Here is a 24,924-nt window from a genome sequence, read left to right as displayed (position 1 = left end):
TAGAAATGGCTGCAGCCTGTGCTGGTTTTAGAGGATATTGTGGTTTCCTTGGTAACTTAGCTCCTGGAATCAGCTTAACCACCACAGGTGGGACATTTAGGTGACCTATATCCTCTGGGCCCGAGGACCATAACTTAGCAGGCACCTGAGTTTTTAACTCATCTGGGAAATTGGACCTAGGTTCTGCTGCTTCCTTATAGGGTTTTTCTAATTGCAGCATCAAAGGTAAGGAGCACAGGGCTGAAGTGTCAGAAACAGATAGAGGTGTAAACATTTCTACCTGTCCATCTGGAGTGAAGGTTATAGATGCCTGCAGGCGTGAGAGGACATCAGCGCCTAACAGGTTAATTGGGCATGTGGAGGAAACTACAAAACGAGCAAGTAAGCTTGTGCCAACCCGCAGAGGGGTTGTCAGAGGACTGTGTCTCGGCTGGCCATCCACTCCAACACAGGAGACATCAATACTTGACAAGAAAGATGGGTCTGGCAGGTCTTGTTCTCTGAGAACACTTCGGGCTGCGCCTGTGTCAATAAGAAATGTGGTAGGTTGGCCTTCAATGGGTAAAGTCACTGTGGCAAGTGCCCCCCCCCCCCTTTATCCCCTGTAGACACTGCCATGACAGGGGTTAATGACACAGGTTTGCCAATATCCTAATCATCTGGTTCCTCAACAATTGGAACCGTGTTCTCGGCCTTAGGGGCCGGGGCAGGCTTGGGAAACTTTTTGGGCTCCCCTGTGGGAAACTTTTTGGGCTCCCCCGGTTCCCTTTTGGGTTCTGGACAGTCACTTCTGTAGTGTCCCTTAGCCCCACAATTAAAGCAAGTTACATCCTCTAACTTGACACCCTTGGTGCCAGGGGTGATGGGGGCGGCACGGGCCACCATGAGGGGAGCTGGATTGGGTCTTCTGGGGGTCTGGGCAGATTCCAAGCCTCTAGCAACTAGGAGTAAGGTATCTAGAGGAACAACCTTATATTCAGGGCGTGCAGCAATGATTCCCTTGCGTATGGAATCTTTAACACCTTGGACAAACGCACCTGATAGCATTTGTGAATGAATTTTGTCTGTGAGATCAAATCCCAGATCTGTAAACATTTGATATAGTCTTGCATGAAACCTTTCCACTGATTCTCCTTTGTCTTGCACAACATCAGTAAGGCCAGCAGCTTGATCTGCAAGTTTATCCTTAGCCCAATCTCTTAATTGATTGCAAAAGGTTACTCCGGAGGGATAATCAACATCACTTGTAAGCAGATCTGTACTGAGGTGACGGGCCATGCTGGGCCAATATGCATCCCCTGCTTTAATAGCACAAATGCTCAGTAGGTCACGCCAGGCGGCGGAATAAGTCTTTTGTATCTGAACTATCCCTCGGTAAAAAGGCATAGGCTGCTTCTCTGGGTCAGGGAGAGATTTCATTAAAGCACTAGCTTGTGTGGGATTAAAAGCAACATATTTAGGAGGGGCCCGCTCTCCCCGACCCTTATGGCCGAAGGGATCTTCAATAGAACGGTGGGTCGAGACTCTTGCAGCCTCTAATGAATCCTGGGACAGCCTGTCATCCCTGTCATCCTCTTCCTCATCTAATTCTATGATCTGGGCCCTTCTGCGTGAGGGGATCACCTGAGGTGACAGGGCCGGGGGATGAGAGGGAGTCCCGGAGGCAGGAGTCGCCATTGGGTCATAATCATGGGATCGGTAATCACCGGGAAGTACCGGCATCAGGGGCGCTGGATGACTGGGGGCCGCCATATTGGAGGCGGGGAAGGAAGTTGCATTGGGGTTAAGGGAAGAAGTGGCGGCCATGTTGGATGTGGGCACATCCGGGGCAGACTGTATCGGACTGGGCATGACCGGAACCTGGTGTCAGGGTACCTGAAGTCTCTACCTTTGAGAAGGGTAGAGACTTAGAAGTTTATCCGTCCGGACGGCATGTCTCCTCCCGCGGTTCACTCGGTCTTGCTAACGCCGGCCGCGAGGGAGTCACTTCCTTTTATAACAGGAGGACCGGAGGTAGACGTCATGACGCCAACCCGGAACGCCCTGCCACTCAAATCTCGGGAGACGAATCAGGACTCGCCGGAGGCGTGTCTTCTCTCCCTAGCCAGGATACTTAACAGTGGCTCTCTCATTCACTCATTGCCCTGTCGTGGTTCTAGTCCGCCTAGTCACACAGTGCTTTATTATTCACTTGTCTTTTGGTTCTGACCCGGCTTTGTTGTTTTCTCTCCTGCCTTTCTGTTATCCTTGACCCGGCTTGTCTCTCGCTTACCTGTCCTCTCGTTCCCTCGACCTCGGCTTGTCTCTGACCATTCTATTGTAGTTATACGTTAGTCCGGCCATTCTAAGGACCGGTATACGTATCTGCTACTCTTTGTACTCTGCGTGTTGGATCCCTGACCCGATCCTGACATTACGACAGGGCCATGGATCCTGCAGGTACAAATTGTCAGCTTGGTTCTCCTGATCCTAGGCTTGACGCCATGGATCATAGGATGGATCAGATGGCTCTAGCACTACAGGCGCTGCTGTCTCGCCCTATTAATCCACCTGAGGAGATGCGTAATACGTCTGCTTCTTCTGTGGGTTCGGGGTTAGAGGTAGCTACTGTAGGTGCTTCTTCCCGAGTTACTCCACCTGTACGTTATGCTGGTTCCCCTGAGAGGTGTCGTGGCTTTTTGAACCAGATCAGTATTCATTTCGAGCTACAGCCCCGTTCATACCCTACTGATAGGGCAAAGGTGGGATTTATTATTACCTTACTCATTGAGAAAGCTCTGAGATGGGCTAATCCGTTGTGGGAGAATGATAATCCATTAGTCTATAACTATAATTCCTTTGTAGCTGCTTTTAAAATAACTTTTGACCCTCCTGGCAGGAAGGCCAATGCAGCCAGATTACTGTTGCGCCTTAGACAAGACAACCAAACACTTGTGGATTATGCACTAGAGTTCAGGTCTTTGGCGTCAGAGGTAAAATGGAATGAACAGGCCTATATAGACGTATTCTTAAATGGATTATCTGATGTAATACTTGATGAGGTAGCGACAAGAGAGCTTCCCGAGAACCTGGAGGACTTAATTTCCTTTATCTCTCGTATTGACGAACGTCTAAGGGAGAGACAGAATACTCGAGATAGAACCGCTAAATCTTCCTCTAGACTAGCACCATCATTTCAAATTTCTGAAACCAAAGATCCACAGGTTTCAGAACCTATGCAGTTAGGCCTTACTCGTCTCTCAGAGGAGGAGAGACAGTTCAGGAGAAGAGAGGGACTGTGTATGTATTGTGGGGTCAGAGGTCATGTACGTTTGAGCTGTCCCAGACGTCCGGGAAACGCTCGCACCTAAGTTTCTCTAGAGGACAGACCTTGGGTGTTTCGATTTTGTCCTCTACTCATAACTACAAAGAACATAGACTCCTATTACCGGTCTCTTTAACTTGGGAGAAGGGAACCTTAGAGACTATGGCATTGATAGACTCCGGCGCTGCTGAGAGTTTTATCGACCAAAAGTTTCTCACCAAACACACTATCCCATCCCAGTTAAGGAAGACACCCTTGGCTGTTGAAGCCATTGATGGTAGACCTTTAGTTGAGCCTGTGATTTTCCGGGAAACCACACCTCTTTACTTAACTGCTGGTATTCTACACAAGGAGGAAATATCCTTACTACTCATTTCATCTCCTTCTGTTCCCATAGTCCTGGGATACTCCTGGCTTAAGAGACATAACCCTGTTATAGATTGGAGATCAGGGGAAATAGTTTCGTGGGGTCAGAATTGTCAAGAGAATTGTTTAAAGAAAGTGTCACCTCTTTGTAGTGTCAACTCACTTAATAACGCTACCGACTCTACCAAAGTACAGATACCGTCCTTGTATCAAGATTTAAAGGCAGTATTTGACAAAAGAAAGGCTGATACCTTACCACCACATAGGCCTTTTGATTGCAAAATTAATTTACTTTCTGGTACCATGCCCCCCAGGGGTCATGTCTACCCTTTGTCTACGAATGAAAACTTAGTTCTAGAAGAGTATATTCGTGAAAACCTAGACAAGGGGTTCATTAGAAGATCCTCCTCTCCTGCTGGGGCTGGATTCTTTTTCGTTAAAAAGAAGGATGGTTCTTTAAGACCTTGCATTGACTACCGAGGCCTTAATAAGATAACCATCAGAAATGTATATCCGATTCCCTTGATCACCGAGCTTTTTGATCGATTAAAAAGTTCTAAAATTTTCACTAAGTTAGACCTTAGAGGTGCTTATAATTTGGTGAGAATCCACGACGGTGACGAGTGGAAAACTGCATTCAATACTCGATATGGGCACTATGAGTATACTGTAATGCCTTTTGGTCTCTGCAATGCCCCGGCGGTATTTCAGGACCTTATTAATGAGGTTCTTAGGGAGTTTCAAGATGACTGTGTGATTGTATACCTTGATGATATACTTATACATTCCAGGGATATTGAGACTCACCACAGACAAGTCAGAAGGGTTTTACACAAACTTCTTCAGCATGGCTTATACTGCAAACTAGAGAAATGCAGCTTTGACCAATCCCAAACTACCTTTCTTGGATATGTGATTTCTGGGGAGGGGTTTGAAATGGACCCGGAGAAGCTCCAATCCATATTAGAGTGGCCTTTACCTAAGGGTCTCAAGGCTATCCAGAGATTCATTGGTTTCTCTAATTACTACAGACGTTTCATTAAGGGATACTCCTCTATCATTGCTCCCATCACCAATATGACCAAACAAGGGGCTGAGACTAAGAATTGGTCTACTGAAGCACTTCTGGCTTTTAAGACACTCAAGGAGCTGTTTGCTTCCGCACCAATTTTAGTTCACCCTGATACTACTCTACCTTTCCTACTCGAGGTTGACGCTTCTGAGACAGGTATAGGTGTTGTTCTGTCCCAAAGGTTGGGTGTAGATAAACCATTACATCCTTGTGGTTACTTTTCCAAAAAATTGTCAGGTACTGAAAGCAGATATGACATCGGTGACAGGGAGCTACTAGCGGTTATAATGGCCTTGAAGGAGTGGAGACATTTATTGGAGGGTACTTTGCATCCTGTTACTATTTTGACAGATCATAAAAACTTATCCTATATTGGAGAGGCTAAACGACTATCATCTAGACAGGTTCGTTGGTCCATATTTCTCACTCACTTCAACTACGTACTCACATATAGGCCAGGTTCTAAGAATTCTAAGGCCGACGCCTTATCTCGCCAATATGAACCTGCTGCTGTATCTGAGCCGGTTTTGTCCGCTATAGTCCCCAAGTGTAACATTATCGCTTACACTACTCTCAAAGTTCATTCTCCGCTACTTGATCAGATAAGGAACTTGCAGCATCTGGCACCTAGACTGACTCCGGCTTCCAGACTTTTCGTCCCTCCTGAACTCCAATTGGAGCTCTTACAGTGTCTTCACGAGAGTAAGGTGGCGGGTCATCCGGGTGTTCGCAAGACGTATTCTTTGATCTCCAAGGATTTCTGGTGGCCGTCGTTACGGAAGGATATTAAGGATTTTATCGGGGTTTGTGTGGTCTGTACTAAAACTAAACTACCACATTCGCTTCCTTGTGGCCTTCTACAACCTCTGGAAATACCTGACAAACCTTGGTCCTGTGTGGCAATGGATTTTATTGTGGATCTGCCTGTTTCTAAAAAGCACACTGTTATCCTCACCGTAGTCGATAGGTTTACCAAGATGGCACATTTCGTACCCTTGCCTAAACTCCCGACTTCCCCGGAATTGGCGGAGGTCTTTGCTAAAGAGATTTTTCGCTTGCATGGGATTCCTTCGGAGATCACTTCTGATAGAGGCTCCCAATTTGTTTCACGTTTTTGGAGGTCCTTCTGTTCTCAATTAGGCATCAAATTGAATTTTTCGTCCGCCTATCATCCTCAGTCTAACGGAGCTGCTGAACGAACCAACCAGAAGATTGAGCAATACTTACGTTGTTTTGTTTCCGAACACCAGGACGATTGGGTCGGTTTGATTCCTTGGGCGGAGTTTGCGCACAACAATCTCGTTTGTGACTCTACGCATTCAAGCCCCTTCTTCATGAACTATGGCTTTCATCCATCTATTCTTCCCCCGGTTTCTCCTTCCCAAGGAGTGCCGTCGGTTGATGTCCATGTGGCCAATTTGAGGAAGTTGTGGGATCAGACTCGACAGATTCTTCTACACAATTCTGTACTGGTTAAGAGACATGCTGACAAACGTAGAAGGGCGGCTCCGAATTTTGTTCCAGGCGATAGAGTGTGGTTGTGTACTAGGAATATTCGTCTTAAAGTTCCTTCCATGAAATTCGCTCCTCGTTATATTGGTCCCTACAGGATCTTGACTCGAATTAACCCAGTGGCATATCGTCTGGCTCTCCCAGCTAATTTACGCATCCCGAACTCCTTTCACGTGTCCTTGCTGAAACCTCTAATCTGTAACAGATTCTCCTCCACAATCGCCCCTCCGCGCCCTGTTCAGGTGGAGGGTCAGGAGGAATATGAGGTTAACTCCATTATTGATTCTCGTGTCTCCCGGGGCCGGGTACAATATTTAGTGGACTGGAAGGGATATGGTCCTGAGGAGAGGAGTTGGGTACCACAAGAGGATGTTCATGCTCCTCGTCTTCGCAGGGCATTTCACTCCCGCTTTCCATCTCGCCCCGGCTCCTTCCGCCCGGTGGGCGTATCTGAGGGGGGGGGTACTGTCAGGGTACCTGAAGTCTCTACCTTTGAGAAGGGTAGAGACTTAGAAGTTTATCCGTCCGGACGGCATGTCTCCTCCCGCGGTTCACTCGGTCTTGCTAACGCCGGCCGCGAGGGAGTCACTTCCTTTTATAACAGGAGGACCGGAGGTAGACGTCATGACGCCAACCCGGAACGCCCTGCCACTCAAATCTCGGGAGACGAATCAGGACTCGCCGGAGGCGTGTCTTCTCTCCCTAGCCAGGATACTTAACAGTGGCTCTCTCATTCACTCATTGCCCTGTCGTGGTTCTAGTCCGCCTAGTCACACAGTGCTTTATTATTCACTTGTCTTTTGGTTCTGACCCGGCTTTGTTGTTTTCTCTCCTGCCTTTCTGTTATCCTTGACCCGGCTTGTCTCTCGCTTACCTGTCCTCTCGTTCCCTCGACCTCGGCTTGTCTCTGACCATTCTATTGTAGTTATACGTTAGTCCGGCCATTCTAAGGACCGGTATACGTATCTGCTACTCTTTGTACTCTGCGTGTTGGATCCCTGACCCGATCCTGACACCTGGGGAGTGGCTTGGGGAAAGGGGTATGGATAACCTGGATAGGGCATGGACATGGGGTATGGGAAGGGGTATGGCCAAGCCATCTGGGTGGGGGTTGGGGCGGAACCTGGAGTGGGCAGGAAGGTTGGGTAGGGATTGGCAGAGGGGGTGGGAACTTGGGTTGTGGTAGGGACGGACAAGGGAGAGGATGGAGAAGAATCAGTAGAGGCGGGTGAAGAAGGAGGAGCCGGAGTGGGATCAGCAAGATTGACAGTGGCAGGAGAGGAGGAGTTAGCTAACTGGGCAGATGCAGATGGGAGGGTAGGATTATCAACGGAGAGAAAGTGCGGGGAAGGGATGGCAGATGAAATGTTAGGATTAGGCACAGAAGGTAGCTTAGGGATGGATGAGGATGATGGGAGTGTTAGGGAAGGAGAAGGGGAAAAGTAAGATCCATCAGAATTTAGGACCGGACAAACGGGAGAGGTGACGGGATGGGGGCTGGGAGGATTGGGAGTGGGATACCTAGTCAGCTGGCAATCTCCCATTGCTGACTGAACCTTGGGGATAGACATCCCCTGGGCGCCATTTTGGGGCGCTGGCTGAGGACAGGCCCCAGCAACACAATTATTATGGTATACAAACATTTTCACACCCTTGTGAATTATTTCTTCCTCAACCCAACCTTCTTGCTGAATAGCCTTCGCTACTCTGTACCATGCTTCAGCTGTCTTTAATAAATCATTATTTGCAAGCTTGCCTCTCTTTTCCATCAATAATCTACGCCAACTTTCTGGTTGCAATCTGCCACATGTCGGCACAGCAATTTTACATACTTTTGCAATCTTTTCAACACCTTTAACCATCTCCTCACCCTCTCTGTCATCAACTAAATCACATGCTAACCAGCCCTTACTGGGCTTACTTAAATCCTACCCCATAATCCCTTTCCCCCTACACCAGCGTCCTAGATATAGGGAAAGACAAGGAAAATTGAACCGGAACGTCTACAATGCTCGACTGCCACCTGAGAATCGTGGGTCTTTGTCAAGTGCGTCTTCCCAAAACGTAGACTAGTCACTGAATCCGCCTACCCGGGGTGGTAGACACGGATTGGAGCGAGGTGAGAAGTGTGTGACCAATCACTTCTCTATTAAGAGGAATGGGAGTGGATAGTATAATAGTACAGGAAGTGTAGAAAAGGAAAAGAGTAAGGAAAAAATCCTTAGGGACAGACACAGGAGTTTAAATGACTCCACATTAAACAAACAAGACAACAGTACAATTGAAATACAGTGCATGCATCACAGTTCAAATGAAATCAACAGTAATTCCTTTCCTTTAATCATGTGCTTACTCCAAAGTCACCTTTCTCAACCCCGTAGTGTCCCCGCTCGGAGAATGACTTCACAAAGTCTCACTACCAGCGGCCAAGGATAACAGCTAACACCGGTCCGAAATCCTTTCTAGCCTCCCTCGTTACAGCAGTCCACTTAAAGTGGCCGCGCCACCCTCACTCCCGTAGTGCCCCTATAAAACCCACTTTATAAGTCTCACTACCACGTGATGCGGAAAACAAGCAATGCCTGCCTGAATCCCCCCAGGAAACTGAGTCCCCTGCCACAAGGCTAAGTCTCCTACCACAATTAAATAATCAGTGGACCTTCAATTCAACTAGAGCCGAAGGGTCCGGGTCAGGACGTCCCCAACTCAACTAGAGCTGGATGGTCCGGGTCAGGACGTCCCCAACTCAACTAGAGCTGGATGGTCCGGGTCAGGATGCCCCCAACTCAACTAGAGCTGGAGGGTCCGAAAGCGCACAGTGAAGCTAGCTAGGCTATCAAAGTGACACAAAATTGGATCACAGGAAACTATGATTCTACACAGATCCCTCAGTTCCACAAACTTCTTTTTCCTTACAGCCACAGCCACGAGGCTCCTAAAAGAAGTAAACAGGCAAAGAAGACCCCCAGGAAACTTCCACAGGTCAACCCCCCTTTTTCCCTACAGCCACAGACACGTGGCTCCTAAAAGGAGTAAAACAGGCAACAGGACTCCAGGCAAATCCCCCGGGTCCACCCCCCTTTATCCCAAAAGGGGAAACAGACAAACACAGGACCCTCAGGCAAACTACCACGGGTCCACCCCCCCTTTATCCCAAAAAGGGGAAACAAATAAACATTCAGCCCGGGCAACCAAACTAGACACACCCAGGCAACAGATAGACTAAATGCAGGTAACAAATGGGTAATAAGACTCCGGGCAAGATATTACCTGTCTTTGATGTCCTCCCGGGAAGCAGTCACAGACACGTGGACGGGTCAATCAAAGGGGCCGGAACATACCGGTGGCTCTGCAGAAGTCTCTACCGTGTACCTGGAGGTGATCAATCTCCTTTCCTTCCCCCTGGATTCCTCCGTCCACCCTTGTCTTCCTTAGGACGGCTCACCGGCCAGACATAGCCCGGAGTCCCTGTTCGGGCGCCAAAGTTGTTATGGTACTTTTTCAGTAAACCAAAATGTTTAAGTGTCTATCTGTTCCTGTCCAAATTAAAGAGAATTGAATTGCGTATATACGCTGAAGTAATTCAGTCTGACACACGGAGTTCAGGTTAAAATAACTTCGAGGAAATTTATTGGCAAGTGCAGAATCAAAGGGCGCGCAGGCCCTTTTAAGAGACATTTTCGTCATCATTGATTATCAAGATATCAGTGAATAAACATCATTAATTGGATTAATTGTTAAGTCTCTGGATTAGTGTCCACCTATCAATATAATTAATTGGATCATAAACTAAGTGGTTAGTTCCGTGTCCACCCACCAAGAGGTGGTACTTTTTTGGACACGGGTGGGGGACAAGGGGTCTTGAGCGTCATTTTACTCGGTCGGTGATGTCAGATCTCGTGGTTAGGTGCAAGGTCTCTTATGAATAGAACATTTCATTACTACTGTGTTCTCATGGCCTTTAAATTATACTATGTTGCGAGTTAGGGGAAATTCAGCAGTTCCTGGGTTAGTCATATCTTTATGGAGAATACAGTCTTTGTTTATTGTGTTAGATGTGCTGAGAAATTCTGTCATGTAATGTAGTTTTCATATGGAAATGGAGGAGTCAGGTTATGAGGACAAAATGGAGGATTTGTCACAGTATCAGGTTAAAATGGAGTTAGTGCAGTAATTCAATATAAGTACAATAAAGATTTTTTAATAATTCTACATCACCAGGAGGGTCAAAAGTTCTTCTAAATGCAGCTACAAAGGCATTATAATTATATACCAATGGGTTATCATTCTCCCATAGTGGGTTGGCCCATCTCAGAGCTTTCTCAATGAGTAGGGTGATAATAAATCCAACTTTCGCCCTATCTGTGGGATAGGAGCGAGGTTGCAGTTCGAAGTGGATACTAATCTGGTTCAAAAAACCACGACACTTCTCCGGTGAACCACCATAACGTACAGGTGGGGTAATACGGGAAGGGGCACCTACAGTGGCTACCTCTAGACCAGAACTTACAGGAGAGATGGAAGTAGTACGGATCTCCTCAGGTGGGTTATTGGCACGAGATAATAGCGCCTGTAGTGCTAGTGCCATCTGGTCCATTCTGTGTTCCATGGCGTCAAACCTGGAATCAGAAGGACCAACCTGACTGTTTGTACCTGCAGGATCCATTGGCCCTGTCGTAATGTCAGGATCGGGACAGGGATCCAACACGCAAAGTACAAACAGGACAGGGTACGTATACCGGACCTTAGAATGGCCGGACTAACGTACGGAGAGTAAAGAGAATGGTCAGAAACAAGCCGAGGTCGAGGGAACGAGAGGACAGGTGAGCGAGGAACAAGCCGGGTCAAGGATACCAGAGGGAAACAGAGTAAGTCAAACTAGCCGGGTCGGAACCAAAGGAATAACTGAAATCGCCAGAGCACTGTGTGACTAGACAGGCTAGAATCACGACAGGGCAATGAGTGAATGGGAGAAACAGGTTTAAATACCCTGGTTACAGTGAGTATACCCGCCTCCGACGAGTCCTGAGTGGCTTCCAGTCACTTGAGTGACAGATCGGTCCGGACTGACGTCATGACGTCGGGCAGCGTGCGTGACGTCATAAAATGAGACGGATCCCTCGCGGCCGGCGTGAGAGTGTCTAGGGGAGCCGCGAGGGATGGAGGAAGCCGACCTGCTGGAGGAGTAAACTACTAAGTCTCTACCTCTTTCGGAGGTAGAGGCTTCAGGTACCCTGACAATCTTACTATTAAAACGAAAATAGCATTCTATGAAAACACGTTTAACACAAGTTTTAGGTGATTTTTAATGACTTATTGAATGGGGTCATTTCCAGGACAGGTTACGGCTCCCATTTAATCTTCCCATATGTTCTGTTACCATGAAGAAGCCAGTTTGTGTCCAGGAAAACAGAGAATATTGCAGCCCTACTTGAAAAGTCAGATACCTAACCTTTTATATTTGGGTTTTATTTTATAAGGACATATTTTTTTTATTTTTAAATGGCCTCTAAAAATAATTTATTGGGATAATATTTTTTCTTTTTTATTATTGGGATAATCATTTTTTGGGATAATAATTTATGGGGATAATAATGTATTGGGATAATATTTTTTTTTATTGGAATAATAATTTATTGGGATAATAATGTATTGGGATAATATTTTTTTTTTAATTGGAATAATAATTTATTGGGATAATAATTTGTTTTTATTGGGATATATTTTTTTGGGGGTGGGGTGGGGGGGGTGGGGGATAATAATTTATTGGGATATTTTTTTTGGGGGGGGGGAGTAATAATTTATTGGGATAATAATGTATCTCCACATATTTGACAAACCCAGATAAATCCCACCCCTCCACCCCACAGTGGGGGGGGGGATAATAATTTATTGGGATAATATTTTTTTGGGGGGGGGGAGTAATAATTTATTGGGATAATAATGTATCTCCACATATTTGACAAACCCAGATAAATCTCACCCTCCCCACGCCCCCAGTGGTTGATCCGGTTAGATGAATTTTCCCAGAATCCTCTGGGCTGATCCTAACTCCTACCTGTGTTGACGTTGTAACATGGTGCTGGAACTGGCCCTGCATTATGCTTCACACTGCGCATGCGCAAGGAGAACGCTGCAAACTACAGGTCCCGGCATGCCCTGCTGCTTGGGAGGCCTTTGCCAGGCGGAAGATACAAAGTCCAGCACAGACGGTGTACGAGGAGCAGTGAGTACAGAGCGCTGTGTGTGGGGGCGGCATATTAACCATAATCCCTGAAACCTGTGTTCATGCCATGTGACCCCCAAACTCACAGCAACACACAGTCTGGGGCAACATTCTAACAGTGGAACAGTCACCATGGAAACCAATGGAATGCCCATACTGACTGCTCCACACTTAGAACGTGGTAGATCTCCTAGAATCTGATTGTAGAACTCCAATTCCCTTAATCCATTGCCAGTTTTAAGATTGGCAGATCATCCTGGGAGCTGTAGTTCTGCAATATTTGGTGGCCTTTAGTCCATAGAAATGAAAACTCTATGTGATGCATAAGAATTCTCATTCTCTCTCTAGCTAGCTATCTATCTATCTATCTATCTATATATATATATATATATATATATATATATATATATATATATATATATGTGTATATATATATATGTGTGTGTGTTTCTCAAATTTAATCTGGGGCTGTACTAAATATGGGGCTGTAAGAGGTGAGATATTTGTGTAGATTAATTCAGATGATATCACCAACTGGGATGTGTTTACATTAAAATGACAAAGAATTATGAGTTCAACTATTCTTCCTACATGGCGTCCTGGGTTAATATGTAACCCTGCAGTGTAATTCTAGGGTAAAGTGCCTTAACTGTGTCAGTGTTTTTAAATCGTTTCAGCACATTAATAGCCCTGGAGGCCAAGCTCCAATTACAGTATGCACTTTACTAATTAGCAGTACTCACTATTGGTCGGCATTGACCATCCTCCTGTATTGGAAGTTAATATGCCCACAGTGACGGAGAATGGCATCTTGGGGAATTAAACATAGGCTATCTCGGAGCAGTGTGTTCCAATGTAGATGTCTTGTGTATTGTACATTTTATTTGCGAGTATGTAGTTGTTTGTATAGTGTTATTGAATGTGGTTTATTGTTTAAAGTCTCCAAATATATGTTTGCGTCTTGTTAGTGCATGAAGATGCACGGATGTATTTTTTATTATATTTTTTATAGTGTAAGTGCATGTGGGTTGTATGCGTGTTAATTCTATTTGTGTAAGTTCAAAAGTGTGAATAAAAGGGTGTATTTGTTGGTCTAAGAAAACATTTATGTACAGCGTCAATAATGTGAATGTGGAGGTGTATTTGCATGGAAATCTGCATATTTCTACGTGTGTATACATACATTTATTTTGTTACCCTTGATCCCCCAGTAAATTGTCCTGCATGTCCCACACTGATCCCTTCCTTCACAAATCTTCCACCCATGCCAGTTAGTATATCATATGGGCCATGAGTGGAGTTGCACTTGCATAGATATTCTTCAACAAGACAGGACAAGCTGGCACTCAGATCTGACAATAAACAATGCACTGTACACAGGGTTACTCTAGGTTATCCTACCCCCAGTCCTATGTAAATAATTCAGTAAGTTCCACGTGTAAGCCATTGACACATTATCTCTTAATTTTTAAATAGAAATGTGGATTTAGAAATGTATATTTTGTCTCGCTTTACAATGTAAATGTTTTCTAGGTATCCCACTGAGCGCCATGTCACAGCCGCCCACCCTCGATCAGCCCCCTGCTGATGTTTTAACAGATGATTGTCTCCCTGAATACTCATACATGTACAGCCCAACCCTGCTCAGGTAAGGGTCTCCTTTATTCTCTGCGAAATCTACCTGAGTTACGTTACGAGTATTAATCAAGTAACTCTCTTACTCCTAGTGGGAGAGTGGCCTTCATCACAGGTGGGGGATCCGGCATTGGCTTTCGGATTGCTGAAATATTCATGAGGTAAATAAGAAATTATTATTATTATTATTATTATTATTACCATTTGTATAGCGCCAACAGATTCCGTAGCGCTTTACAATATTATGAGAGGGGGGATGTAACTATAAATAGGACAATTACAAGAAAACTTACAGGAACGATAGGTTGAAGAGGACCCTGCTCAAACGAGCTTACAATATGACTTGCAGTCCGTGCGCCTGTATAATTAATATTGTTTTTAATTAAAGATTTGTTAAAATAAATAACATCTATTTACATTACTCACAAGGATTCCAAGTGAAATCAATAGATGCAAAGTGCTCGGCAAATATTTACTTTTGTAATAAAAAAAAAGCTGTGTTCAAGTTAATGTTTTTTTTTTTTTTTTTTTTTTTTTAATTCTTTATTTTTGTAGTGCATATGAGGGTAACATACAGGCATGTGGTACCCCAGAGGCAATCCACATGCAGATTTCTAAGCCAAGATTACATAACAGGGAGAGCAGTGGGGTATGTTAGTACGATGCACTAGTTTTTTGTTTTACAAACAAGCTTAATACATGCTATTTAGGCAGGTTAAAGAATAAAACTGGGATAAATTATGGATGCATATACATAGCATGTTAATTTAGTTTAGGTACATTAGCTGAGTTAGTGAGCTCAATACAAATAGTGAATAACAAAAAGGAGATCATGGTTAAAGTAGGTTAGGTGAAGATTAATGAGTATTCATCTTTCTTGGCTGCCTGAGCTTTGAGAGAGTGGTTACAAGTTATGCTAGACTTGGACTAGAACTTGAGTAATAAACCCTAAGGTAGCCCTAGCATTTTAAGACTAGACTGTAGTATATCCGCCCCAATTGAGTCCCATGTCGGCCAGGCGAGGGTCAGAGGTTGCCTGTCAGGGGGCCAGCCTTTCTGCAGCGAGGATGTTGTTCTTGGTACGGGAAGCTCGTTGGCTGCTGTTCTGTTCATGGTCCCTTTGTGGGCAGATCGGACTGGAAAGAGATCCCAGGAATTATCTTTGCTATGGGTGGTCAGTAGGTATATTGCGGTCTCCTCGCGGTGGGCAGATTCGTGTGGCAGGGAGGCCATTATACCGTGACAGTTCCTCATTCACGCTGCTCCTGAGGTCTTATTTCCCTCTCCGCCAGTTCCCGCTCAGCGGTCTGTTTGTGTGGCTGTAGGAGAGGTGAGTGCACCCGTCTGTGAGTAGAGTCGCCTGCCATGTGGTCTCCGCCATTTGAAAGGGGACTTGTGCACTGGGCCTTCTTTGCCTCCGCTCCGATCGCTGGCATTGTGGTGTTCCGATGGGTCACAGGGTGGGGGCCGGGATCACCCCCGCCGGCCCAAAGGGGGGGGGCACGGGACCGGACCTTCCCAACCCCGGGTTTCGTTCTTTACCGCTGGTGGGCAGGATAGCTGGGCAGCGGCCGTCCACCTCGCTCACCGCCCGAGCGGTCCTCATCGTGCGACAGGGATCGCCCTCCGAGGGACTAGAACTTCTCAGCAAGCCTCTCCTCGGGACCAGGGTGACCTCTCATGCCGGGGTTCAGCAGCCGGTTGTTCGGTAAGCTCGTTTTAAGGCCAAAACTTGAGATTCCTTCAGGAGCTACTCCATTTTGCGTCCGTTCAGCCTGGCGGTCCGGCCCCGCCCCCTTTTAATTCTTTATTTTTGTAGTGCGGATAGGTACAATGTTTGCACAAACACCACAACAGCGTATATGAACATAGATAAGGAGTATGACAGTGGCTTGCATGGTCGCACATTTTTCTATATATAAGTATGGTTATGCTGTTATCGCCTGTGGTACATTTATCGTTTAGCCTTAGTAGTTTAGGTAAACAACGCATTAACTCAATGTATGCGTTATGATATTGTAGTTGCATGCAAGAGGTTCATCACATGGCGAGAGCCAGTGACAGCAGGCTAGGCAGCGACTTTAAATGACATCTTATTTTGTGCATTGTATCCTGAGTATAACGAGTTTGGGTACATTAACGCTAGGACATATTTATGTTTAGTGCCGTATATATGCAATAGATAGTGCTGGATAAAACAAGAAAACGTCCGCTTGTATTAAACACGAGAAAACAGTAATATCTAAAAAATAGGCATTATAAACTTGCTTAGTGTAAACTCCAGGTTAGTAGGAGCTTTACCGGTCAGAGACCTGAGCACAGTCAGACGATTCCCACGTCTGGGAAACTGAAACCCTGAGAGTGGGGGTTCAGGAAGGCAGCGTTTGTCCCAAAGTTGTAATATTTCTCCCTCCGGCCCCAGGCTGTATCGCTGGCTAGCAGTTGTCTGGCATGGGTCCGAGCCTGCCAGTGGTCCTTTTCCTGTTGAGAGCGATGGGATACTCGAGTATTGTGTTGCCTCAGGTGGCGCCTCTGTCTATGTGGGTGCCGCTTCGAGGTCGTGCTCTGCTTGGCTCTTGGCTTGGTCGGGCCTGTCTTGGTGGATGGGCGAGGCGGGGGTGGGGGATTGCCCAAGGGCGGCTGGATTGGAGCCCAGAGTCGTGCAAAATGTCCCTCAAGTCGCTGTAACATGCGGTCGGCTGGATTGGAGTGGTCAAAGCCAGGTGATGTAGGCCCGACTTCGCAGGTGATAGGCCCTGCCGCCATCTTGGGCTGTGTAGCTGGGTCGCTCGCTTGATCGGCAGTGCCTCTGGATTCTGCTGAACGTCGGTCTGCCTGCCTGTGGAGGCCGGGATATCGTCCCGGCCAACGGGGGGGGGAGACAGGGCTGTATAGCACATGTAGCTGGCTTGGCACTCCGCCTGACAGGAGAGCGGCCGTCTCTCCCGCCATGTGGCTCCCCCGGGTTTCGCCAAGATAATCATTAGCGTGTAGGTATTTTGCTCCGTGCACTCGATTCATGGCTCCCTGGTCAGGTAGCAGTTGCAGGTAATCGCTTGGGTATGTCGAGGTGTGCAACTGTCATATATGCCTGGTTGAAGGATTATTAAGATCGGAGCTCGTGCAAAGTGCGACCAGCCGCCATGCTGCTCAGGCCCGCCCCCCCCCCAAGTTAATGTTTGTCTAAAAATATATGTATACATCAATAATCTTTTATTAAATCGATTGCTACTCTGTGCAATGTTGCACTCACTGGCATTAAGGTCACATTAAACATTGTCACTGTCTGTCTCCTCCGATCCCAGGCACGGCTGTGACACTGTTATCGTCAGCAGGAATCTACAGCGGGTGTCTCAGGTACGAGAGCAAAGATTATAGTTCACATTTATCCTCTTTAAACAAGAAAAAGTATATCAAAGTTCATAAAAATCTAACTGGTACTAGATCTTCTGAAAATCTATCAGATTTGTTATTTCTCTGTGTGTAATCATTACACCATGTTAATATGTTTTGTTTGTTTTTTTTGCTAGTCCAGAGTATTTGACTTCTAGTGAATTGTCTTTTCTGCTTTTCTTACCAGGCGGCTGAGAAACTGCAAGCAGTTACAGGGCGGCGCTGTCTACCCCTGGCGGGTGATGTCCGTAATCCAGAGACTCTGACTGCTGCTGTGGATGAGGCCCTGAGAACCTTCTCCAGGGTGGACATTCTGATCAACAGTACGTTTAACAAAACATCGACCGTGTTTAATTAATAAATGTTTCACGTCATCTACTCCAAGGAGCAAAATCGTCCTGTATTCTTCATTCCCTACATTAGATAGCTGTGTACCTGTCTTCCGAGTCCATGAATTTGCTTTCCATACGGACCCTCCTGCTGCGAGCAGTCTGTTCTGTGTATCTGCCTCTGTCTGTAACCGTTAGATCCTCCTATTTGGTCTTGATGCCTCTCTCTTGCATTGCATTTATTCCGTTGATCTGTTTTGAACATTTTCAATCATGTAATCTTCATCCCTCCTCTGTCCTGAATGATATAAGCACCCAAGGAGGCCAGATTCCTGCATTCTACCTTTTTCTTCTTGTTCCTTATCAGATGCCGCTGGAAACTTCCTCTGCCCTGCCAGTGCGCTCTCTTTTAACGCCTTCAAAACGGTCATTGATATTGACACAGTGGGCACGTTTAACGCCAGCAAGATCCTGTTTGAAAGGTTCTTTAGGGTAGGTTCTGTACAGTGTATTATGATATGTGTCGAGATATTATAGAGAACCCTCCATACAGCAGCCGTATGTAGTCAGTCAGTGCTTTCCTATGGAGTTTTGTCATGCAAAGCGTGAGGACGTTCAGCATCATTTAGCAGGCCAAAAGTCCGCAAAGGACCTGGAAGCGCCTCTGGTGGTTGTCTGGTAGACAGCCACTAGAGATGGAGTTTGCAAGGTTAAGGGGACAGGGGCACTGCACCCAGGCCACTTCAATGAGATGAAGTGGTCTTGGTGCCTCTAGTGTCTATTTAATGTATAAAACGGTGTCTTGGCAGCTTCATTTGACTCACACTCTGGGGCAGCAGGCCAGTGTACATTCTCCAGACATGCCCTGACTGATGAGAATGCAACTAGAATTCAAATTTTCAGATAATGTAAAGACGAGGATAAACTAACCGCAAACGCTTGTTTTCTATAAAACGCAGCAACTTTTATTTATTTATTTTTTAAAGTGTGGGGGGCCCATAATTTTGTACTTTTATATAATGTGAACATTTCTAACATATACTCCCTCCTCCCCCCCGCCCCCTTTTCATGAGCCATTTATTGTACAGTTTGCCAGGCTTGTTAATGCTCCATATTAGTTTTTGGTGTGAGTGTATATATAATTCCAAATCAATGGTTTTGCAAGAATTACCTTGTCATTAAGTAGCAATATTAGCGTAATCGTGAGCCAGGTCAGTACTTTGTAAAAGCAGACTAGTTAATCACACTTTGAACGGATACTAGATACGTTAAACCATTTTTTAAATTTTTTTTCCCTGGTCCTTTCCAATGAAATAATCTATCAGCTCTCAAATATAGCATTCCTTGTAAAGAAATGCCAGGAAGATTTGGCATATTTTTGGGGTACATGTGTCCTTCATGGGTAATTTTTTTTTTTTTTTTTTTTTTTTTTAAATGATATTTTCCTGTTAGGATCATGGAGGAGTCATTATCAACATCACTGCCACATTGAGCTACAGAGGACAAGTTCTGCAGATGCACGCGGGCAGTGCCAAGGCAGCTATCGGCAAGTAGTTTATTAAATGTTTTTGTTTTGAATGTATTATCATACTTGTCCTGCCCTAGTTTGCGTATGGTTACATCCATTTCCCTTTGCTATTCCTGATTAGCTTAACAATGCTTTCTAGTCCCCTTTAAGGTCCCTTTTGCTAATTGGCAACAAGTTCTTGTTCCTTCAATGCATCAGGGTTCCCCCCATACTATACAATTCTATTCTTTATATTCAAAGTCTATATAATAAGTCCAGACACATGAAATCTCCAAAGTGCAGACTTTAATAGCCACTCCGCGATACAGTGACCGCGTGTGCCTGAAACATGGTCATTGTGTTTTGGAGTTCATAGTAAAGGTTGTAATTTTGAGATTTCGTGTGCCCTGATTCTTTATATACGGGTCTTAGTGACCTTTTGGATTCTCTGCACAGTCGGATCTTGGAAGCAATGATGAGGTTGTGCAGTCCCCTTTTTTTTGGTGAATTGTATATTAAAAATAATATGACCCATGGCTTCTGTATGTCTGCTGAACCTGTACTTCTTGCTTTGCGCTGTCTCTACACCTTCATCTTGACATATTTCTATTTTCTCAACAGAATCTTGTGCTGTGTGTTTGTGTCTATATGTACCATTATATTACACAAGCCTCCTCTGCGATGTTTAACCAACTACCACTCCACCATTTGCGGCCCGAGTTTACATTGTCCTTTTTTTTTTTTTTTCTGCAGAAGCCATGACCAAGCACCTCGCCGTGGAGTGGGGACCCAGCAGGGTGCGGGTGAACAGTTTAGCACCAGGTCCCATTTCTGGCACTGAAGGCATGCGCAGGCTCGGTGAGTAACAAGACATAGTGAAATTACCTTTCCAGATAGGACAGAGCTCTACTGAGCAGTTTCAATGACTTTAATTTCTTGTGATAATACACAGAAAGATGTGAATAAATTCAGTCTTTTGAAGAGGTTTATATGATTCAAAGATCAGCCAAGAATTAGAATGGAGCACATTCAGGAAGGTTTATAAAATCTGCCACAGCTAAAGTATAAAACACAAGGAAAAACAAACGGACTAATAGAGGCAGCTGACAACTCCCTGCCCATAGACATCAGCATACCATCCAACACTCCCAGATTTTGGGGTCCAGTCCTGCTATCCCGACTTTGTTTCCTGGGGACAGCATGGAGCTGTCAGAACAAGTAGCAAAGTGCTTTGTTAGATGTTCTTAGTGTAAAGTTCACTTGGGGCATTAAGCCCATGCCCTTCATCAGTACTTGGTCCATGTGCAGCTCTGGGATTGCCCAGAATGGCTGCCAGTCAGCATGGTATGCGGCTGATCCCTCATTGTGTTGCAGAATGCCCACCCACTAGGTCCATCTCCCGTCCCATGTTTGTATCTCCCAAAGCAAGTCATGGCTCTTTAATAGAGCTCTCCCCATCAGTGCTGACCTGGTCATCGGGAATTGTTTTACATCCACTTTTAACAAAGTTCTCATGAGAATGCCACCGTGATAGTAGGTCTTAGTGGGTGTTACTTTGTTCGAGAGATTAATTAGTAGTAATTCCTGCACCCTTAATTTCATATTATCTGTGTTCACATTTCATGCTCACGCCTCTTCATTGATATATACAGAATAATGTGAAATGTCTGTCCAATTTGCAATTTTGTAGTTTTGTGGCCTTTTGATATTGCTGTTGCATTTAACTTTACTTTTTTCTTTTTTATTTCTTGTATATTATAGGAGGAGCAGAATTGGAGGCCGCAAGTTATTCATCGTCAATTCCCTTGCAGCGACTAGGAAATAAGACAGAAATGGCACATGGAGCCCTTTTTTTGGCAAGCCCCCTGGCATCCTACATGACGGGCACCACACTGGTGTTAGATGGCGGATCGTGGCTGACATCTCCCAATCAGTTGACAGCTTCGCTGGGTACCCGTCCTTCTCCTCACCTATAGATGATGCCGCCCAGGCATGGTGTAAGAGGCAGACTTTTGCAGACCGTGACATTCCCCACCCTTCCACTTCAGATCAGTGCAGGGGAACCCTGTGCGGTTTTCCCTACGCATTTTGAAGGGAAGTCCTCTGCTTCTGCTACTTGCCATCCAGCCTAATTGCAAAATTTACACTAAAATAGACAGACTGTTACGCAGTTGGAGAATATTTGTAAATCCGTTATTTTTGCCTAAATTTTGCATGAAGGTTTTTTTTTTTTGTTTGTTTGTTTTTTTAAATCACTACAGTTTGATTTTTAACAAATAAATTCAACAAATGTATTCACTAAACTGGTAACTATGCAGAATAGCTAATTGTAGATCAGAAGAAATGAACTGGAAATTCACTTCTGTAAAAGTATTTGTTGAAATTCTGCTAAAAAAAACAAAAAATGCCTAGCTCTAAGCTAATTTGGCAATTAACAGCTCTCTGTTTAGTGAATATATGCTTGGGTGTGTTTTCTAAATGAACCACAGTTTTTAAATTTGGTGAATCATCTTTGTCACTGTGCAACTATTTACAAGTATACCTGTCATGGTACGTACAACTTTCTTTTAAGTGATAGAGGGGTAAAACTTGATCTATACATTTGCTTGCACAATGTATAGATTTTCTTAAAAACTTGTATAACGATATGCTGACTCCCCTCTCCTGTCAATCAGTTCCTTGGCATTCTCTGTTCTGATGCAGTGAAGCCAGCATATTGGCATCTCGGGGGAAGAGTTCCCAAACAGGTCTTGTCCAATCAGAAGGGGGGGGGGGGGGGGGGTGTATGAAAAGTTAAATATTCATTGCTTAAGGGGTTGGTAGCAGTTAAAGTGAACGTATCATGACCGGTTTATAATGGTTCTTTCACTTGATGTTTCTTTCACTTGATGTGCCCGTTATATGCTCCATATGGGCTGAGAATTTATCACACTTTTCTTTGTCTTCTAATAGAACTTTGGACCTCCAAAATGAAGGAAGGCAAATGAAATAGATGGAACTTCCATCATCGTGATCCAGCCAATCTTTTCCTTGGATTCATTGCTCATTTTACCGTCACTGGCTGCTGAACATGTACAGCCAGTCCCAGCACAGAGTTAATCCTAAAATGTATATGTCGAGCATTTTGGGATTTTTTTTCCTAGTTTGTTGCAAAATTGGAAGTGCTTCAAACTGGGTTTTTTTGCCTTCTTTTTGATCAACAGCAAAAAACAAATATCAGGAAGGCTGAACTTGATGGACACACGTCTCTTTTCAGCCTATGTAACTATGTGCAAGGCTATATGTATCTGGATGATGGCAGAGCCCAAGTAAAAGGAAAGAAAAACAGAAAAAAAAAATCATAACAAAGTCGATTTAAAGGGACACTCCGCGCACGTAAAGCACTTCAGCTTGCTCATGTGCTTTCTCTGTCTGGAGTTGGTCATATTTGTGACAGCTTAAAAAATTGCTGTTTTTAATAGAGATCGACACTTTTATATTGTCGTAATATTAAATTAGACCTTGAGAATAGTTGCATTTCTTGAGCACAAAACGATAAACCTACTGAGACCGTTTTTTGTTTTGGGGTGGTGGGGGTTACTACTTGTACACGAGCTGACAGTAGTTACATTTTTTTTAAAAATTCTTTGCAATTTAAACTTCCACCTAAAATGCTATGTCCATATATTCTTCTCCAGAACTATAATCTCACTTTCAGATTTTCCATGTTTCTTTAAGTAGGGGCTCCATCAAAAAGGGAAAGTTGTGTATTCCATGTGTAGACAACACTAATTCACTTTGAATTCTTGACATTTCACACTTTTGTGAATAACTGACAATTTTGTTGAGACAGGATTTTTTATCGGGCCTCAAACTGCAAGCATTGAACTGATTGTAAATGTGAATTATTTCCTTAATTAAAAACTTTTCAAACTCGCAACGTTTGCAGTTTATTTAGTGCAGTTAATATTCACCAGATATACCAACCTAATTCACCCTTCCAAACAAATTTATATATTCCCAAGTAGAGATGTCGCGAACATAAAATTTTCCGTTCGCAAATGGCGAACGCGAATTTCCGCAAATGTTCGTGAACGGGCAAACCGCCATAGACTTCAATAGGCAGGCGAATTTTAAAACCCACAGGGACTCTCTCTGGCCACAATAATGATGGAAAAGTTGTTTCAAGGGGACTAACACCTGGACTGTGGCATGCCGGAGGGGGATCCATGGCAAAACTCCCATTGAAAATTACATAGTTGATTCAGAATCTGGTTTTAATCCATAAAGGGCATAAATCACCTAACATTCCTAAATTGTTTGGAATAACGTGCTTTAAAACATCAGGTATGATGTTGTATCGATCAGGTAGTGTAAGGGTTACGCCCGCTTCACAGTGACAGACAAAACTCCCTGTTTAACGCACCGCAAACAGTCCATTTGCACAACCGCAAACTCCCCATTTGCACAAGGTTGGATACCAAGCTAGCCATGTCCCGTTCCTTGTCCTCACTGATGTCATTGAAGGTCTCTTCAATGACACCCAGCCACGTACAACACCAAGGGTCCCTGAAAGGTGACAACAAGCCCCCTGTATTTTTTTTTTTTTAAATGTACACTACTGTTACACCAGATATGAGTTGCAGTGGTGTGACACTGTGCCCTGGCAGGCCCTGAAACGCACACGTGTGAAGGAAACTGACTGCTATTATTTCACAGTCAAATTTCTAGTTTTTTTTTTTTTTAAATGTACACTACTGTTACACCACATATGAGTTGCACTGGTGTGATACTGTGCCCTGGCAGGCCCTGAAACGCACACGTGTGAAGGAAACTGACTGCTATTATATTACAGTCAAAAAAGTTTGTTTTTTTTTAAATGCAAGCTATTGTGACACCAGATATGAGTGGTGGCACTGGGCAAGTGGGCACAGTATATACTGTGAGCCTGACACACACGCTGCAGGCAGGCAGGCAACTGCAATTAGATTACACAGAAAAAAAAAAAAAAGCAGACTGATGTTCTAGCCCTAAAAAGGGCTTATTGGGGTGCTGTCCTTACAGCAGAGATCAGATGAGTCCTTCAGGACTGTAGTGGACACTGAATACACTAGCCTAGCTATCGATTTCCCTATAAAATCAGCAGCAGCTACACTGTCCCTCCTCTCACTAAGAATGCAGCTTCCGGGGGGCGGGGCCTAGCTGTCATGGAGGAAAGACGCACTTCGTGTGAGCTCCCTCAATATCACACTTTAAGCAGCTATCAACAAGCAAATTTCACCCCAGAAGGGATGACCCAGCAATGTTGCTCCTACCTGACCGACCCGACATGCTTAATAGCGGTCAGTAACTCGACAGAGTCTTACTTACCTCCACGTGGCAAGTGTGGCCTGGTCTCCCGATCCTGGGATGCCCAGGAGCAGCTACTTCCCAGCAGGAGCTCCGTTACCCCCCCCCTTTGGATCGGTGGGGGTTATCCCGGTCCACCCCTGACAGGCTGTCTGGAGCTAATGGACGCACAGAGCACAGCCGCCCAGGCTGACATACTCATCTGCGACTCTCCCAATATGGCGGCAGCCGCGTGTCCTCCTGGTACCAGCA

The 24,924-nt window shown here is 45.0% G+C and overlaps 1 protein-coding gene across 2 annotated transcripts; it reads left to right on the top strand.

Moving 5' to 3' along the window:
- The first annotated feature begins 12,416 nt into the window (after window positions 1–12,416).
- Window positions 12,417–23,263, top strand: DECR2 (2,4-dienoyl-CoA reductase 2). 2 transcript variants are annotated; one of them, XM_063428976.1, is made up of 10 exons: window positions 12,417–12,480; window positions 14,014–14,128; window positions 14,208–14,276; window positions 17,421–17,472; window positions 17,696–17,831; window positions 18,205–18,329; window positions 19,290–19,383; window positions 20,098–20,202; window positions 21,106–21,294; window positions 22,297–23,263. In XM_063428976.1, the coding sequence occupies exons 2-10, from the start codon at window positions 14,031–14,033 to the stop codon at window positions 22,329–22,331; spliced, it is 903 nt and encodes a 300-aa protein (XP_063285046.1). In that variant the 5' UTR covers window positions 12,417–12,480; window positions 14,014–14,030; the 3' UTR covers window positions 22,332–23,263. The 2 variants fall into 2 exon arrangements, with proteins under 2 accessions (XP_063285046.1, XP_063285047.1); XM_063428977.1 differs by having other exon boundaries at window positions 21,106–21,341.
- Window positions 23,264–24,924: the final 1,661 nt, after the last annotated feature.

Source organism: Pelobates fuscus, chromosome 8, assembly GCF_036172605.1.
Source record: "Pelobates fuscus isolate aPelFus1 chromosome 8, aPelFus1.pri, whole genome shotgun sequence".
Classification (NCBI taxonomy): Eukaryota; Metazoa; Chordata; class Amphibia; order Anura; family Pelobatidae; genus Pelobates; species Pelobates fuscus.
This window is presented reverse-complemented; position numbering and strand designations above follow the sequence as displayed.

Excerpts from the sequence above, each read along its gene's own strand:
- DECR2 (XM_063428976.1), top strand. The coding sequence starts at position 14,031 with ATGTCACAGCCGCCCACCCTCGATCAGCCCCCTGCTGATGTTTTAACA. Across the intron at positions 14,129-14,207 it reads TACAGCCCAACCCTGCTCAG|TGGGAGAGTGGCCTTCATCA; the intron begins GTAAGGGTCTCC and ends TCTTACTCCTAG. Across the intron at positions 18,330-19,289 it reads TGTTTGAAAGGTTCTTTAGG|GATCATGGAGGAGTCATTAT; the intron begins GTAGGTTCTGTA and ends TTTTCCTGTTAG.